The sequence below is a fragment of the Schistocerca cancellata genome, chromosome 7 (genome assembly GCF_023864275.1).
Source record: "Schistocerca cancellata isolate TAMUIC-IGC-003103 chromosome 7, iqSchCanc2.1, whole genome shotgun sequence".
Taxonomy (NCBI): domain Eukaryota; kingdom Metazoa; phylum Arthropoda; class Insecta; order Orthoptera; family Acrididae; genus Schistocerca; species Schistocerca cancellata.
In genome coordinates this window covers 597256749-597275609 of record NC_064632.1, presented here as the reverse complement: position 1 = coordinate 597275609, position 18861 = coordinate 597256749, and the positions used below count along the sequence as shown (strand labels likewise).

The 18861-nt window shown below is 43.0% G+C and overlaps 1 protein-coding gene across 2 annotated transcripts in view; it reads right to left on the bottom strand.

Moving 5' to 3' along the window:
* The window catches only part of LOC126092114 (titin-like), a 511816-nt gene that overhangs the window by 189329 nt on the left and 303626 nt on the right, over positions 1–18861 (bottom strand). For both annotated transcript variants that reach the window (XM_049907552.1, XM_049907553.1), the window contains one exon: positions 4177–4301. In XM_049907552.1, coding sequence (XP_049763509.1) covers positions 4177–4301 — 125 coding nt within the window. The remainder of the gene's footprint in view (positions 1–4176; positions 4302–18861) is intronic.

Here is an 18861-nt window from a genome sequence, read left to right as displayed (position 1 = left end):
TTGAACCAAGTGTTAGCTATGATTAAGTTATGCTCTGTCCAAAATTCTACCAGACGGCTTCCTCTTTCATTTCTTACGCCCAATCCATATTCACCTACTGTGTTTCCTTGTCTCCCTTTTCGTACTCTCGCATTCCAGTCATCCATGACTATTAAATTTTTGTCTCCCTTCACTACCTGAGTAATTTCTTTTACCTCATCATACATTTCATCAATTTCTTCGTCATCTTCACCACGTGGCTAGTAGAGAGAATAAAATCATGGCAGTGTTTGAAGTCACAGACGGCTCCCATCAGTGGGGACTTCTAATTTATTGAAATGAAATGTGTCTGACAGTTCTACATTTTATAACAATTCCTGTAGGCCATTCCTTATAATACTGTTTGAATATTGTACATTTGGTCATATTTTTATTGCACCAGGCACACCGGACAAACGAGAAACTCAAGCATTCAGGCACTTCGTAGCAACCATTAGTTTTCTTTAGATAGAACTGAGATGGAGTCAGAAACGGTCTCGGCCATTGTTCTGCATGTTGCGCTGCATACCAGGCATACTTGATCAAATTCGTAAAGTGTGGCGTAGAAAACTGGTAAGGCACAAATGACTAGGGCTTAAGAATACTGTTCCGCTGATAAGCCTGAAATGAGAGAAAGATATATCGGAAATTATGTTATCTGATAATTTCTTGAAAAATGCTTTCCACTGTCGAAAAGTTCTTTATCGAGAGATTGAATTGATAGTTCCAGGCGGAATCCAGACTACATCTACAGATTTTTCGTTGTCCTCCACAAAAACAGAGGCGTCGTTATGTCCAGACCATGAGACCAACAAAAACAATGAACTAGGTTCTGTAGCTGGAAGGAATACGGTTCGAACGAAGTGCTGAATTATTCTTTGCCATTGTTTCAGGTTTTGATAGACGATTTTTGTAACTAAACAGTCTATTTTTTTTATTTTTGGTCCTAGTGTGCCTTGCGATTCTTGAAGACAGATATACAGCTGCGGAAGCAGTGAACCACTGAATGCGTGGGATTATCGTGTATGAATGTGCCACTGCACTCATTGATTGTGCAACCGACTCCTCCTTTTTTTCTCCCCCAAATGATAAAGTGCGGTGTGCACGCAGTTCTTTCACGAAACCTGACTGATCAGCGTTATCAACAGCAGTTGCGGAGATAACAGCACGTTTCGTATTTACGTCAGCTATGAATATCTCTATAGCACTGTCTATCACTGGCAGTTGCTCAACACGTTTACGTGCCGTGAACATGGTACTTTTGCGACTACCTATTCTGTACGATTTCTTGGAACTGCGAATCCAGGTCGACGAAGCCTGGAAATTAGCAATGTTCATGTCAGATGCAATTCGGAGGGGCAGTCTTGTAGATCTCCATCGGTAACGGTGCATAACCTCTCAAGAGCAGTTCTAAATCTTTCGAACAGTTTTTTATTCTCTTTGGCGCATATTTCTTACTTCATGCAGTTTGTTCCACCATTTGTACCGTTCACGATCCGACTTTACCAAACGAAAACGCCTTTGCACACTGCGTTAGCTTGAAGCGTTTTTACCCTCCTTCGTTTAACCAACATTTCATTGTCTTTTCATTGTCTCCGAAAGCTGTTGCAGTACGTTTTTTTCTTTTTAGGCTTGGAAGGAATTCTTCCTGAAAACTATTACTTGCACAACTGACGTCGTCCAAACCACAATTCATGAAATCGTCACACTTATTTCCTACTTATTTTAACGTATCCACATTTTCAGACGAAATGTCGATATCATTTGAATGAATGTCGAGGACGTCAACTAACAAGTGACACATATGTGCGTCCCCAGGAGAAGTAGATGCTTCCGACTGGAAAGCCCGTTCCTGTACCCTTGATGACTGCACGACACAAAGCTTTACGCCTCGCCTGGACCCGTCAACACGGACATTACGCCTCGTATGGGCCCGTCACTGGACTGCTGATGAAACATGTTCCCTGGTCACACGAGTCTCGTTTAAAATTGTATCGAGTGGAAGGAGGTATGGAGACAACCTTATGAATCCATGGACCCTTCGTATCAGCAGGGAACTGTTCAAGCTGGTGCAGGCTCTGTATTGGTGTGGGCCGTGTGCAGTTGGAGTGATATCGGACCCATAATACGTCTAGGTACGAATCTGACTCGTGACACGTACGTAAGCATCCTGTCTGATCACCTGCATCGACTCATGTGCATTGTGCATTCGAACGGACGTGGGCAAATCCAGCAGGACAATGCGACACCCCACACGTCCAGAATTGTTACAGACTGGCACCAGGTATACTCTTCTGAGTTTACACACTTCTGGTGGCCACCAGACTCTCCACACATGAACGTTATTGAGCACGTCTGGGATGCCTCGCAACGTGCTGTTCAGAAGAGATCTCCACCCCTTCATACTGTTACGGATTTATGGACATGATGTCAGTTCTCTCCAGCACTACTTCAGACATTAGTCGAGTCTATGCCACGTCGTGTTGCGGCACTTCTGCGTGCCGCTTGGGCCCTACATGATATTAGGCAAGTTTACCAGTTTCCTTGGCTCATCAGTGTATAAACATGCTTCGTAAGTATTATAGACTGGTGGGAATAGACGACGCTTAAAATATTGTCAGTCAGATTAATAACTTGAACCATGAGCCATACATTCCGATCTGTAGTTAGATTTCGATTTCTGAGATATTTCTGTTACCTGTTGGGGAGGGGGGGGGGGGGCAATTGTGTCATTTTCATTTCATATCACTGCCAAAATTCCTTAATTCCACTTCCAAAACTCCTTCATTCATGCATATTCTGGAAACATTTAGTGACGCGATGTGTACCATTACAGACATGGATCCTTTCCCAGACAGACCGGTTCCATCCTTAGACATCTTTGCTCTAGAGCGCTAGCATCGCTGACGGGGAAGCCCCGTTGTATGAGAAGTGTGTGGTCTGGCTCCTGCCGGTTTTCGCTGATGCAGTTAGTGAGTTCAGCCTCAGCAAGCCTGCAAGGTAGTTCTCGTTTCTCGGGTGCTCGCACACCACGCGGTCGTGTGTAAATATGAAACAGTTTTGGGAAAGATAAATATCTTGGAAATAATATAATTTTCTTATTTACTGAGATATGGCGAGATATTTGGAGCCCTGTCGGAGCCCTTTTAAAGAGACGATTGTGAGTGAGGGTATCTTGTGAGATCGGGTACAGAAGTTATAAATCAATGGAACTGCGGATTTTCAAAGTCAGAAAGGACTGTTAAATTAAATCCCACCGTAAATAACCTACCAGCAATGGCAAACTCGATTCGGACGATGTTAAGTAAATGAATGTGGATGCAGAGTGTGTGGTTAGGCTTGTAGGTACAGTCTTGCTGGTGTTTGAAATAATACTTTTCACCTCATCGTATTAACGATAGCATTTTAATGCGAATTATGAACAGAATTATTGGAGTTGCAGATAGGCCGCGTGTCAGCAGGCACATGACAGGCAACTTTCCCGTAGCGCCATGTGTTACCTTGACTGTGAGTTCGCCTTCCAAGCTGTCGTATCTATTTCAGACAGACAGAAATACGTGTTGTGTCGTATTGAAGGAGGAGCGACTTATAGGTGTGCGTTGTCAGTTTTGACTTATGGTGGTAAGGCACGAGTTTTTAATGTGGAAGCTACTCGAGGAACAGTGGTGAAATGCTTACTGGGGATTGTCAGTAAGGAGAAATAGGAAAACATATAAATGGTCGTGGGAAGAGACTGACATCGAGTACAGAATTACGATGGCAATGAAAATGTAATAGTGGTCGGCCAGACACACAGATGGGAAATGGAACAAGAAAGTCCTCTGGACCGCAGTAAGCTTTAACAACATATGGTGCCCAAGTAGGAGGCGTATAGTCAGCTACAGGAAACATGTAGCGCCTACCCAAATCTATGTGAACAGTTGAGTATCATAACTTAATGTAAATTATATACAATACCTAAATCCAGCAGTGGACATGAGAGTGCTACTATTGATGATGATAATGATGTCGAAGCTGTCTAAACTGATCAATGTAGAGGTGATACTGTCCTGCAGCTGCTAATGAACAGTAAGTAATCCAAGTACTTCAAGTTATTTGAATAGCTCAATTCTATAATCACAAAGCCTCTTATGTCTACTTAGTTCACAGCAAACTTACTTTGTATTGTACTTCATATAAAACTGGCTCTCCTTCTCCTGTTACGTTTTCGAACGATATTCTGATCTTTAGAGAATTGTAATTATCTTCAATTACATCTGGCGCATTCCCTAATACCTTGTAGGCTGAAAAGTAAACAAATAATGGCTCATTAATCACAAACATAGAAACTGATGGTGAAATATAATGAGTGACTAAAGATACTCCTATGGAGAGCTTAGAAAGCAGATATATTTTGCAAGAAATGCGATATATTTTCAGTATCATCCATTTTTTACTAATTTATCGTCATTAAAAGGAGCATTGAAATCTAAACATATGCGATTGTTTTTTTTCTGTTTATTATTGACCGCAATTCTTTATTGGTCAAAACAGAGAGATATACAGGGTGTTACAAAAAGGTACGGCCAAACTTTCAGGAAACATTCCTCACACACAAAGAAAGAAAATATGTTATGTGTACATGTGTCTGGAAACGCTTACTTACCATGTTAGAGCTCATTTTATTACTTCTCTTCAAATCACATTAATCATGGAATGGAAACACACAGCAACAGAACGTACCAGCGTGACTTCAAACCCTTTGTTACAGGAAATGTTCAAAATGTCCTCCGTTAGCGAGGATACTTGCATCTACCCTCCGTCGCATGGAATCCCTGATGCGCTGGTGCAGCCCTGGAGAATGGCGTATTGTATCACAGCCGTCCACAATACGAGCACGAAGAGTCTCTACACTTGGTACCGGGGTTGCGTAGACAAGAGCTTTCAAATGCCCCCATAAATGAAAGTCAAGAGGGTTGAGGTCAGGAGAGCGTGGAGGCCATGGAATTGGTCCGCCTCTACCAATCCATCGGTCACCGAATCTGTTGTTGAGAAGCGTACGAACACTTGGACTGAAATGTGCAGGAGCTCCATCGCGCATGAACCACATGTTGTGGTGTACTTGTAAAGGCACATGTTCTAGCAGCACAGGAAGAGTATCCCGTATGAAATCATGATAACGTGCTCCACTGAGCGTATGTGGACGAAACTAAAATGAGCTCTAACATGGAAATTAAGCGTTTCCGGACACATGTCCACATAACATCTTTTCTCTATTTGTGTGTGAGGAATGTTTCCTGAAAGTTTGTCCGTACCTTTTTCTAACACTCTGTATAGTGACAGGTGGAAACATTAAAAGCAGTGCATCTGAAGTGAAAACTAAAGGTACAAGCCGTGACCAGGACCTGTTTCTGCCTGGCTGTCTCGCTTTTCACGAGTCGTCTCCTCAAAAGTAGCGTATCTAGCCAGGTGTCCCTTCTAGACTGAGGCCAATCCTCAGCGACACTCAGTGTTCCCTCTTTTGTATCAAACTTTTATATGAAAAGGCTGTCACACCAATCATAAAAGTAGACAGCAAACGATTTGAGGTGGGATGTCATCACTAATTTACTGAACTAGGGCAATTGTTGTATATTTATTTGATACATGCAATCAAAAGATTATATGGAAACCATTGCTGGTTACATTAATGTGACTCTGAAATGAAATTAATACATCTACATATATGTATATAACTTTCAAACAATTATGTGGTGTTTGACAGAAAAAAATTGCTTAAATGCCTTTGTGCACGCTGTAATTAGTATAATTCAGTAGTATGGATATGCCAGGGCCGGAATACTTTGCACTTAAATAGTCTTGAAAACTGTAGGTGTGCTACAAATTTCACACCTTTAGTACTCATGAGATAAAAGCCATGTCCACCTCTATCTATGATCATATAACATGTAATATGATCATGTAACCGTTATCTGTCTCCACAAACCGTGATATCAATAAGTTACATCTCTCTCTTCCAGTCACTGTGCAGAATTTTACCATGAAATGGCCATTCACTGTACAATAACTTAAAATGCACACTTTAGATGTTATTACAAAGAAACAGCCGTTCTCACTGCAGCCCCAAAGCAGTTGTTTTGGCAATGTTTAAAAGTATCCAAATAATACAAATTTTTGCACCTTATTAAAAATATTAGTCGAAAAATATACATTAAAAGAGTAACTTATAGTATAGCTTTATCTACAATACGTCTACAAAATATACACACAGTCTCATAAATACAAACATACACACACACATACAATCTTAAGCGCACAAATCTGTATGCCATGAACTTACAGGTTTAGCAACACAAACCTGTGTTTAATGTTTGAAGTCTGCACCATACATGCTCTAAGGAGTAACGGTCAGACAAATTAAGTATTTCCTACATCTAAATTGCTCTCAAGTAACACACAGAGTACTCAACATCTAACATTTCTGGAACAGTAGGTCACAAAACAAAAAAACAAAAAATGTAATGTTTACATCAAATGTCGAAATGTTAATTACAACATGCACACATATCCAACAAAATTGGTCCCATCCTCAAATTAAGTGTAGCGATGCTATTTCCATGCATATATAGTTACAAAATACATATGGCTGGAACATAACATGGTAAACTGGCAGTTGACACTTAAATTTAGGTGTCAGTGATGTAATGTAGGAAACGTAACCTGAATATGCTTACAACCGCAGGAAACGCAAGTTGGCTAAGCAGACAACCGCACAAACAAACAGGCAACTGAGTTACTGCCAGGTACTGGAAGCCTGCAATTAACTCCAATTTTTTCGACCTACACATGATTTAAGGCACAATAGATTCCGAAATTAAATATTTCCATACCAAAATTATTGCATGACGCTCTTCAAGTGTTACAATGATATGTGTACATCTAACATACGGAAAGGGTGTTGGCATTTCAATTAGATGTATGTTATTTCTGGTTTATAGAACGAACTGTCATCATCAAATGTTTTTACAAGTTTTTCAGTATTTTTTCACCTTAGCAAGCACAATATTAAAGGGGAAGAAGATAATGTATCAAATTCTACACAAGAAAAATACAACCTATGATACAAATTGACAATTATTGTTTTTCATTGCAAATAGTGCACGCCTACTCAAGGTTATGTACAAAACAAACTTTGTAGAAACACTGCACTATTTAGCAAACAAAACTAAGGTGCCAAGGCTCTTCAAAACGTTTACAGTCTGTATTTACCACAATCAACTACTAAATGATACCAACAATATAATTCTACTCATGTCATAAACTCCTAAGTAGTGGACTTATTAGGAGCTCTGGATTCCTCGGTAGAATCGTTTACCGTGAACTGGAAGTTGTCACCAGAACGAGTGATAGAAACATTATAAATTCTCCTTTAGGGTGAATGCTTCGTTATATTTATATTTAAGTGCTATTATCAGGCTTGATGGGTCTTCCGGTCTGGGGAGATGAACTGCATGTCTACAGTCAGCCGATACATTCTGGACTAATATGATTTGACAACTGAAACCTACTTGCCCACATGCTTGTTGACATTTAGGTTACGATGACGTATTTCGCTAAGATACGCCGTCTGCACGCTGCCCGTAACTGGCAGTTCATTACTCTCGTCGTTATGTGAGTGACCATTACTCGATTACTTTGATATAGTGTGATGTCGACCTCTGCCGAGGTTGAAGATATGTTCTTTTGAAATGACAATAAAATCAAGACCCTAGGCTGTCGACAGGCATTGATATACATCAACGGGGACAGTTGAAAATATGTGCCCTGATGAGGACTCGAACTCTGGATCTCCTGCTTACAGACGCTCTATCCATCTGAGCCACCGAGGACACAGATGATAGTGCGAAGGTAGGCCTTGCCAAAGAGAGACGTTATATCATAGGGTCCAACAGGTTTGCTTTCATGGAGCATCCGTTGACGAATAGTCTCGCTGCAGTGAGTCTAAAAGTGCACCCATAAAAGTACGATCCAGTTTGTGTGTTGTGTGAAGGCAGTGACAAAATGGTGATGAAGGTTTTTCTTGTCACATCAATATTCCTTACGTGGGAGAAGTGACCATCAAGGATGAGTAGAATATGCGAAGTCTCTATTGGCTTTGTTTTTTCAACAAAATGTTTCAACCATTCCACGAATAGGTTTGCTTGAAACCAGCCAGATGGGTGGGCTCTCGAGGAGGAACATCTTTCATAAGAACGTCTGCCATATTAGTTCTCCGGAATATGAACATCGGGGGAACATAAGAACCTCCCGCACTCATCGAACAGATGACCGTTACGAGAGACCCACGCTCTGCAGTAGTCAGAGAACAAATTTGGCGTTTATCTCTGCTTGCAGTTACTTGCGGTATCTTAGTGTGAACTACACTAAGGCCTGTTTCGTCGACGTTCCATACACGATCTTCTGGATATTTATGTTTCTGGTATTCAGCTTGTAGCAAGTCATAGCACGAGTTAACTCTCTCACGGGTAAATCCTTTTGCTCGAACATACGATGTTCCAGTTGGCTTTCTTATTGAAAGCCTATCTTGATGACGTCGAAGAAAACTGAAGTTTGTTGCAATTGCATTCCTAACTGCAAGTTGGTAGGCCATTTTTCGAACATCCATACCAGTGAAACCATAGAATTTGGCCTCCATGTACTGTAAGTAATCCACTACTTCACTTTCTAGGGCTGGTGGTAGAACTGGTTTTCTTCCAAGCTCTTTAGTTTCAACATCTGCCACCTGTGAGGTATTAGGCTCACACACATACAGCCGCAGAGTTGTTTTTGTGGCAGCAAATAGTTTCGATGCTTTTTTAACTCCCATCGTTTTGCCTACGACAGCAGACACTGCCTCTCGCATTTTGTTTTTATCCCACACCTGCCTTTTGGGGGTTGGTTTAGGTGCCAGATTAGTCCTAGGCATCTGAAAACAAAAATAAAAACATTTTAGGGACTGCTTATAATATGGACCCCGGAGCCCACATTACAAGCACCAATGGGGGCCATATTACGGTCACCTACACCTTGTAAACTCGTGTAAACAACTTAAAAAGGAAATAATACCACACCTTTTAATATATTTGAAACTGTTGCCAATACTTTCTAGGTTGTATGCATGGTACTTACATCTAGGTATTAAACAATAATGGTACGTTAATATAGTGAAATTCACATACCTCTCAAAGTTTTGAACAGGAGCATGGAAAATATAACCTCGCTGTCGCTCAGCCACTGTACTGACCTGCTTCCAGCGCTTCTACAGGCCAGTGAGGACACTGGTAGACTAGTTCTGCTGTCACCACTAGAGTCCAACTAAATGTTAGTAAGATATTAAGGGGGGCCATATTTGTTGCACGGGCCACATTACCACCACTTACTCTATATGTACTGAACTGTTAACCTGGTCTTCAATGAGATTCAGGTCAATACTAAGGAAGTTGCATTTTACTTGGGAGGCTAGAAGTAAGGGCATTTCGTGTGAGTGAAACCGTGTTGAGATGTTAAACCAAATTGAGGTAGTGAGACTACCAAAAGTCAGAATGACATATGAAGCTGATGCCTTGTAAGATCACTGAAATCACACCCTGCATGTTAAAACATACGCATATTTGAATATTAGCGTATTGTTAGTTGTTTCCGGCACTCAGTAGAAAACTGGGAAATTTTGTACATGGCAGTATGTGAAAGACCCACTTTTTTCTTTTTACTGTATTCTGCATTTGTCCATGTGAGTGTAACAAACAAAAAACCTGATGATCACTTGCTATCACGATCTGTACATCCACATGATTAGCGCTTAATAAAAAAAGGTATTCCTCAGAATCTGTACAGCAATAACTTCCTAGCACGTTTCATATGGAAGCCTTCGATCAAAAATAAGATAAAGGCAGTTTAAATGAAGGCTGGAAATACCTTTACTGTGAGCGATGTACTGAACGTAAAAATGTTACAGAAATGCATACCACGCTCTACTCGCCTAAGTCAAATTATTTTTTGTGTTTGACTCTCATTGTTGGGTTCCGAGTCACGAATAATTTCTTTAAATGACGTTATAGTCCCCATTGACTGTAGAAATCATTTATTTCGCAACTGTAATTTTAGCCTTAAGGCTGTTTTAAATGTTAGTGCAAAAGCGGAAAAATACATAAAAATGAAGCACACAGTGCATACACAGAACTGCTCGAACAAGCCTTGTATACAGTGGTAGGTAGTGCAGCACGGAGCTGCACTTTGAGATAGTGGGAAGTGAGCTGCGAGATCGTGCTGAAGAGTCACGGCTTGGCTTTTTTATTCCGTTCCCAGGTATTACATGACCGTGTAACGAGGTCTGTTACCCACTTCGCTGACTCAGGTTGCAACGTTCTGCTGCTAGGGGCTTCCGAATTGTAGCGTGCACCATGGCGGTGTGGGGGAAAACCGTGCTGTAATCCAGTTTCTAACCGCAGGAAACTTCATCTACACGTGAAGCACCCTCTCATCTACATCTACATCTACATACATACTCCGCAATCCACCATACGGTGCGTGGCGGAGGGTACCTCGTACCACAACTAGCATCTTCTCTCCCTGTTCCACTCCCAAACAGAACGAGGGAAAAATGACTGCCTATATGCCTCTGTATGAGGCCTAATCTCTCTTACCTTATCTTTGTCGTCTTTCCGCGAAATGTAAGCTGGCGGCAGTAAATTTGTACTGTAGTCAGCCTCAAATTCTGGTTCTCTAAATTTCCCCAGTAGCGATTCACGAAAAGAACGCCTCCTTTCCTCTAGAGACTCCCACCCGAGTTCCTGAAGCATTTCCGTAACACGCGTGATGATCAAACTTACCAGTAACAAATCTAGCAGCCCGCCTCTGAATTGCTTCTATGTTCTCCCTCAATCCGACCTGATAGGGATCCCAAACGCTCGAGCAGTACTCAAGAATAGGTCGTTTAGTGTTTTATAAGCGGTCTCCTTTACAGATGAACCACATCTCCCCAAAATTCTACCAATGAACCGAAGACGACTATCCGCCTTCCCCACAACAGCCATTACGTGCTTGCCCCACTTCATATCGCTCTGCAATGTTACGCCACAATATTTAATCGACGTAACTGTGTCAAGCGCTACACTGCTAATGGAGTATTCAAACATTACATGATTCTTTTTCCTATTCATCTGCATTAATTTACATTTATCTATATTTAGAGTTAGTTGCCATTCTTTACACCAATCACAAATCCTGTCCAAGTCATCTTGTATCCTCCTACAGTCACTCAACGACGACACCTTCCCGTACATCACCGCATCATCAGCAAAAACCCGCACATTGCTATCCACCCTACCCAAAAGATCATTTATGTAGATAGAAAACAACAGCGGACCTACCACACTTCCCTGGGGCACTCCAGATGATACCCTCACCTCCGATGAACACTCACCATCGAGGACAAGGTACTGGATTCTATTACCTAAGAAGTCTTCGAGCCACTCACATACTTGGGAACATGTATGCCGCTAGAACTCAGCAATCAGTCAAGTCAAAACAAGCTCCGGTGACAAAAAAAGTAAAGTAAAGGTAGTAACATTAAGAGTGCAACGAGAACTCCACTGTTAAATGTAGTTAGTGAAGTTTATTTCGTTTAAAACGCTTTCTCTTTCAGCATGCCAGTACCTGTCCTCACACGAGCAACAATCCACTCTTGTATTAGCTGTCATCGATCATCCTCCACAAAGTACCGACTTGGCATCATCCGATTTTCATCTGTTTCCAAAACTTAGAGACCACCTTCGACTACTTCACTCTGATAGTGATGAAATGGCGGCAGCAGAGCTGAGGTTGTGGCTCCGTCAGAGAAGCCAAACATCCCACAGCGACGGAATCAACAAAGTGGTCTCTCGTTGAGAGAAATGTGTTCCCGCCAGGGTGACTATTTTGAGAAACAAATATGTAGACTTAAAGGATAAAGAGGTAGAATGTTAGTGAAGTTTATTTCATTTAAAACGCGTTAATAGTTTCCACATTACCTTTTAGCGCCACTTCATAATATAAAACTGACATGCTATAAAATGAGTAATTAGTAATCAAACCGTCCTCGGTCTCGGGTTCCAAACGTGCCACCAGTTAAATTTCAGTGAATAATCTACATTGGCGACTGAAAGCTTCCAGCATTAGAAGTCACCCTCAAACTGCCAACAGCCTTGTCAAAGATGGCGGACGAGCATTTCAGTGCACTCGGTCTCTGCCGTGCGGGATTAGCCGAGCGGTCTCAGGGGCTGCAGTCGTGGACTGTGCGGCTGGTTTCGGCGGAGGTTCGAGTCCTCCCTCGGGCATGGGTGTGTGTCTGTCCTTAGGATAATTTAGGTTAAGTAGTGTGTAAGCTTAGGGACTGATGACCTTAGCAGTTAAGTCCCATAAGATTTCACACACATTCGAATTCGAACACTCAGTCTCTTTTCCATGAGGTGGAAAACCGCCTCAAAAGGCGGAAGAATCAGCAATGATCAACGGCAGGAGGATACAGAAAGCAATGGAAACCACTGCATCAAAGACAATTCACGTGGCCGGCCGGAGTGGCAGAACGGTTCTAGGCGCTACAGTCTGGAACTGCGCGACCGCTACGGTCGCAGGTTCGAATCCTGCCTCGGGCATGGATGTGTGTGATGTCCTTAGGTTACTTAGGTTTAAGTACTTCTAAGTTCTAAGGGACTGATGACCTCAGAAGTGAAGTCCCACAGTTCTCACAGCCATCTGAACCATTTTTGAACAATTCACGTGTATCCACAGGACATGTGGCATGTAATTCAAGAAGTATCATCATGATGATCTGTCCATTGGCAAAAGATTCCGGAATAGTGCCCCACTCGTATCTCCAGAGGAGGGGGGGGGGGGTACACGAGGAAAAGATTCAGTAGCCAACGGAAGGATAACGTTCTACGAGTCGGATCGTGGAATGTCAGAAGCTTCAACGTGGTAGGGAAGTTAGAAAATCTGAAAGGGAAATGCAAAGGCGCAGTCTAAATATAGTAGGGGTCAGTCAAGTGAAATGGAAAGATGACAAGGATTTTTGGCCAGATGTGTATATCAACAGCTGCACAAAATGGTATAATGGGAGTAGGATTCGTTATGAATATGAAGGTAGGGCAGAGAGTGAATTACCTTGAACAGTCCAGTGATAGGCTTGTTCGTATCACAATCGACGGCAAACCAACGCCGGCAACGATTGTTCAGGTACACATGCCGATGTCGCAAGTCGAATATGAAAAGATAGGGAAAGTACGAGGGCAGTTCAATAAGTGATGCAACACATTTTTTTTCTGAAACAGGGGTTGTTTTATTCAGCATTGAAATACACCAGGTTATTCCCCAATCTTTTAGCTACACAACACTATTTTTCAACGTAATCTCCATTCAATGCTACGGCCTTACGCCACCTTGAAATGAGGGCCTCTATGCCTGGACGGTACCATTCCACTGGTCGATGTCGGAGCCAACGTCGTACTGCATCAATAACTTCTTCATCATCCGCGTAGTGCCTCCCACGGATTGCGTCCTTCATTGAGCCAAACATATGGAAATCCGACTGTGCGAGATCGGGGCTGTAGGGTGCATGAGGAAGAACAGTGCACTGAAGTTTTGTGAGCTCCTCTCGGGTGCGAAGACTTGTGTGAGGTCTTGCGTTGTCATGAAGAAGGGGAAGTTCGTTCAGATTTTTGTGCCTACGAACACGCTGAAGTCGTTTCTTCAATTTCTGAAGAGTAGCACAATACACTTCAGAGTTGATCTTTTGACCGTGGGGAAGGACATCGAACAGAATAACCCCTTCAGCGTCCCAGAAGACTGTAACCGTGACTTTACCGGCTGAGGGTATGGCTTTAAACTTTTTCTTGGTAGGGGAGTGGGTGTGGCGCCACTCCATTGATTGCCGTTTTGTTTCAGGTTCGAAGTGATGAATCCATGTTTCATCGCCTGTAACAATCTTTGACAAGAAATTGTCACCCTCAGCCACATGACGAGCAAGCAATTCCGCACAGATGGTTCTCCTTTGCTCTTTATGGTGTTCGGTTAGACAACGAGGGACCCAGCGGGAACAAACCTTTGAATATCCCAACTGGTGAACAATTGTGACAGCACTACCAACAGAGATGTCAAGTTGAGCACTGAGTTGTTTGATGGTGATCCGTCGATCATCTCGAACGAGTGTGTTCGCACGCTCCGTCATTGCAGGAGTCACAGCTGTGCACGGCCGACCCGCACGCGGGAGATCAGACAGTCTTGCTTGTCCTTGCGGCGATGATGACACACGCTTTGCCCAACGACTCACCGTGCTTTTGTCCACTGCCAGATCACCGTAGACATTCTGCAAGCGCCTATGAATATCTGAGATGCCCTGGTTTTCCGCCAAAAGAAACTCGATCACTGCCCGTTGTTTGCAACGCACATCCGTTACAGACGCCATTTTAACAGCTCTGTACAGCGCTGCCACCTGTCGGAAGTCAATGAAACTATACGAGACGAAGCGGGAATGTTTGAAAATATTCCACAAGAAATTTGCGGTTTTTTCAACCTAAATTGGCCGAGAAAAAAAAATGTGTTTCATTACTTATTGAACTGCCCTCGTATATGAGGGTACTGCTAGGGCTATGAGTACGTAAGGGAGGATGAAAACCTAATAGTCATGGAGGACTGGAATTCTGTTGTATAAAAGCAGCAGAAGAAAAGCTTACAGGAGAATATGTGCTTAGGACAACGAATGAGAGAGGAGAAAGATTAATTGCGTAGTAGCGAATTCTCTGTTCAAGAATCACAAGAAGAGAACGTATACTTGGAAAAGGCTTGCTGATAAGGGAAGACTTCAGTTGATTACATCATGGTCAGGCAGAGATTCCGAAATCAGATAATGCGTTGTAAGCCGTACACAGGAGCAGGTATAACTAAGATCACAATATAGTTGTGATGAAGAGGATGAGGTTAAAGAGGTTAGTCAGGAAGAATCAATACGCAAAGAAGTGGGATACAGAAGTAGTAAGGAATGACGAGATGTGCTTGAAGTTCTCTAAGGTTATAGAAACAACAATAAGGAACAGCTCAATACCCAGTACAGTTGAAAAGGAATGGAGATCTCCAAAAACGAAAACCACATAAGATGGAGAGAAAAACACCGTTACACAGAAGGTAACTGCGAAAAAACCATGGTTGGTTCAAATGGCTCTGAGCACTACGGGACTCAACTGCTGTGGTCATCAGTCCCCTAGCACTTAGAACTAATTAAACCTAACTAACCTAAGGACATCACACACATCCATGCCCGAGGCAGGATTCGAACCTGCGACCGTAGCAGCAGCACGGCTCCGGACTGGAGCGCCTAGAACCGCACGATCACCGCGGCCGGCGAAGAAACCATGGGTAACAGAAGAAATGCTTCAGTTGATTGATGAAAGAAGGAAGTACAAAAATGTTCACGGAAGTTCAGGAATACAGAAGTACGTACAAGTCACCGCGGAACGAAATATATAAGAAGTGCAGGGAAGCTAAGACGAAACGGCTGCATAAAAAAGGGGAAAAACTGGAAAAGAAATTATTGTCGGAGGCATTCAGCACACAGTAAAGTCAAAACAAGCTCCGGTAACAAAAAAAGTAAAGGTAGTAACATTAAGAGTGCAACGAGAATTCCACTGTTAAATGCAGAGGACAGAGCGAATGCGTAGAAGAGTACTTTCAAGGCCTCTATGAGGGGGAAGATCTGTCTGATGTGATAGAAGAAGCACAGGATTCGATTTAGAACAGATAGGGCATCCAGTATTAGAATCAGAATTTGAAAGAGCTTTGGAGGACTTAAGATCGAAGAAGGTAGAAGTGATGGGTAAGATTCCATCAGAATTTAGTGTGTAGAGTGTATGACACATCATGTGGCATTCGGAAAAATGTCATCCACACAATTCCAAAGACTGCAAGAGTTGACATGTGCGAGAATTATGGCACGACTAGCTTAACAGCTCAGGCATCCAAGTTTCAGACAAGAATAATATACAGAAGATTGGAAAAGAAAATTGAGGATGTGTTAGAAGACGACCAATTCGGCTTTCGAAAAGGTAAAGGCACCAGAGAGGCAATTCTGAACTTGCGGTTGATGAAATGAAATGTCGTGTGGCTAGGGCCTCCCGTCGGGTAGACCGTTGGCCGGGTGCAGGTATTTCGAGTTGACGCCACTTCGGCGATCTGCGGGTCGATGGGGATGAAATGATGATGATTAGGAGAACACAACACCCAGTCCCTGAGTGGAGAAAATCTCCGACCCAGCCAGGAATCGAACCCGGGCCCTTAGGACTGACAGTCTGTCACGCTAACGACTCAGCTACCGGGGGCGGACTGCGGTTGATAATGGAAGCAAGACTAAAGATGAAATCAATACACGTTCATAGAATTTCTCGACGTACAAAAGGCGTTCAACAATGTAAAATGGTGCAAGATGTTCGAAATTCCTAGAAAAATAGGGGTAAGCTATAGGGAGAGACGGGTAATATACAATACGTACAAGACCGAAGAGGGAATAAGAAGAGTGAACTGTAGAATGCAAAAACTGTAGAGCAAGACAGAGATTGGAACACATCCACCAAATACTGGAGGACGTAGATTGCAAGTGCTACTCTGAGATGAAGAAGTTGGCTCAAGAGAAGAATTCGCAGCAGGCCGCATGAAACCAGTCTGAAGACTGATGACTCAAAAAAAAGTACACGTCTTACACAACGTGTGTTAAAGGCTTGCCGATAGCTGTCATAGACATTCCTAAGGCTGTTCAATTTTCCGATGATCCGAAGGTAATTATAATGCGTCACGGTATACTTGGCACAAATTCTGTACATGCACTCTGTGCTTCATTGTTGTTGTTGCATTTTTTACCTTTTGCAATATCACTTGATAATAAGCTTAAGGCCAAAATCACAGCTGTTAAATAAATAATTTTTACAGTCAACAGCGAATATCACGTCCTTTAAAAATATTTTCTGTGGAATCACAGATTATCTGAGTTCTTCGCAAGTAAATATCGTAAATTTAGCCTGATATTTCCACAAATATTAAGCATAGCTTGTGTGAGGAAAGTAACGTATTCACTAAGGATTCTACTAAATGTATGTCGTACGTAAAATACTCTCCAAGTAATCACAAAAACACGCTAAGCGGCTAGTACTCGTGTGCACAGTACAAAATATCAGAAACTTGTGACGCTTCAGTTTCTCCCGGCGTATTTGTTGGTCGAAGAGTCCACGCATGTACTGCCACTTCATAGTGTCGAACGGGCACATGTTTCGGCGCTCGTACACGTCGCCTTCATCAGGTGCGCTGACGGACGCAGCTCCTGAGGGCGGGCGGCCGCCTTGTACCCCCTCCCCTCCCCCTCCCCCTCCCCCGACAGGCCGTCCACGCCGCGGTCGGCGCCCGCGGGCGCGAGTCGGCAGTCGCGGAGACGCAGGCGTCGGCGTCGGCGTCGGCGTCGGCGTCTGTGGCTGCGTCGCTGCAGCTGCTACATCCGCCCTGCTCGCCACACCGTGTCTCCTTAATTATATTCAGTGCCGGTTCCCATGCCTTGCTAAGATTATAACCGTAGTCTCGGTTGATGAGTTCCTCTCTGCTGCTCATTTCGATGGCTTCTCTGACAACGCTGTCTCAGCATTTAGAAGTGTGGGCCAAGATCTTGGTACGCTCGTGATCCATCTCGTGTTCTTCGGACAAACAGTGCTCTGCGACCACCAACTTCTTAGGATACTTCAGTCGTGTGTGGCTTTGACGTTCTCAGCAGCGATCTTCGATAGTGCTCACTGTCTGTCCAATATAAGTCTTACCACACTGAGAGAGAATCTGGTATATTCCAGCCTTCCACAAGCCGAGATTATCTTTCACACTTCCCAATAATGTTCGTGTTTTATTGGGCGGGCAAAAGACAGTTTTAACTCGGTGTTTCTTTAAGAAAGAATAATACATAAACAGTGAGAGTCAGGAGCAGAAAGTGTCTGAGGCTTCTTTCGGATCCTCGTTGACCAGTCACGTGTGGCAGTTGAAGATCGCAAAACGAAAGCTGATGTTTTAAATCTCATGTTCAAGAAATCTTTCAGACAGGAGAATCGTACAAACATACCGTCATTTGATCATAGTACAGACTCCCTTATGGAAGGCATAGCGATATGCGTCCCTGACCTAGAGAAAGAACTTAAAAATCTGAAAGCAAATAAACGACCGGGTCCGGGTCGAAACCCAGTTCGTTTTTACTAAGAGTATTCTACGGCATTGGTCCCTTGCCTACCCTGCATTTATTGCGAACCTCCCGCCCAACACAAAGTCCCAAGCGACTGGAAAAAGCACAGGTAACTCCAGCATATAGGAAGGAGAAAAGAACGGAACGGCAAAATTACAAATTCGTAACTTCGGTCTGTGCAGAGACCCTACACATATTCTCAATTCGAATACGACAAAATTTCTTGAGATTGAGGAGCGTATGTCCACGGATCAGCACGGTTTTAGAAAGCATCGCTCGTGTGAAACCCAGCTTGCTCTTTTCTCATATGGTACATTGGGAACAATGGATAAAGGGCAACAGGCAGATTCCATACCTCTGGATTTCTGGAAAGCATTTGACACGGTGTCCCATTACAGGCTGTTAACAAAGGTACGAGTAAACGGAAAAATTTCGCAGATATAACTGAGTGGCTCGAACACTCGTTAAGTAGTAATTGTCCTCGATGGCAAGTGTTCATCAGAGACAAGAGTATCGCCAGGGGTGCCCCAGGGAAGTGTGATAGCACTGCTGTTGTCCTCTACACACACAAATGATTCGGCTGACAGGGTGGG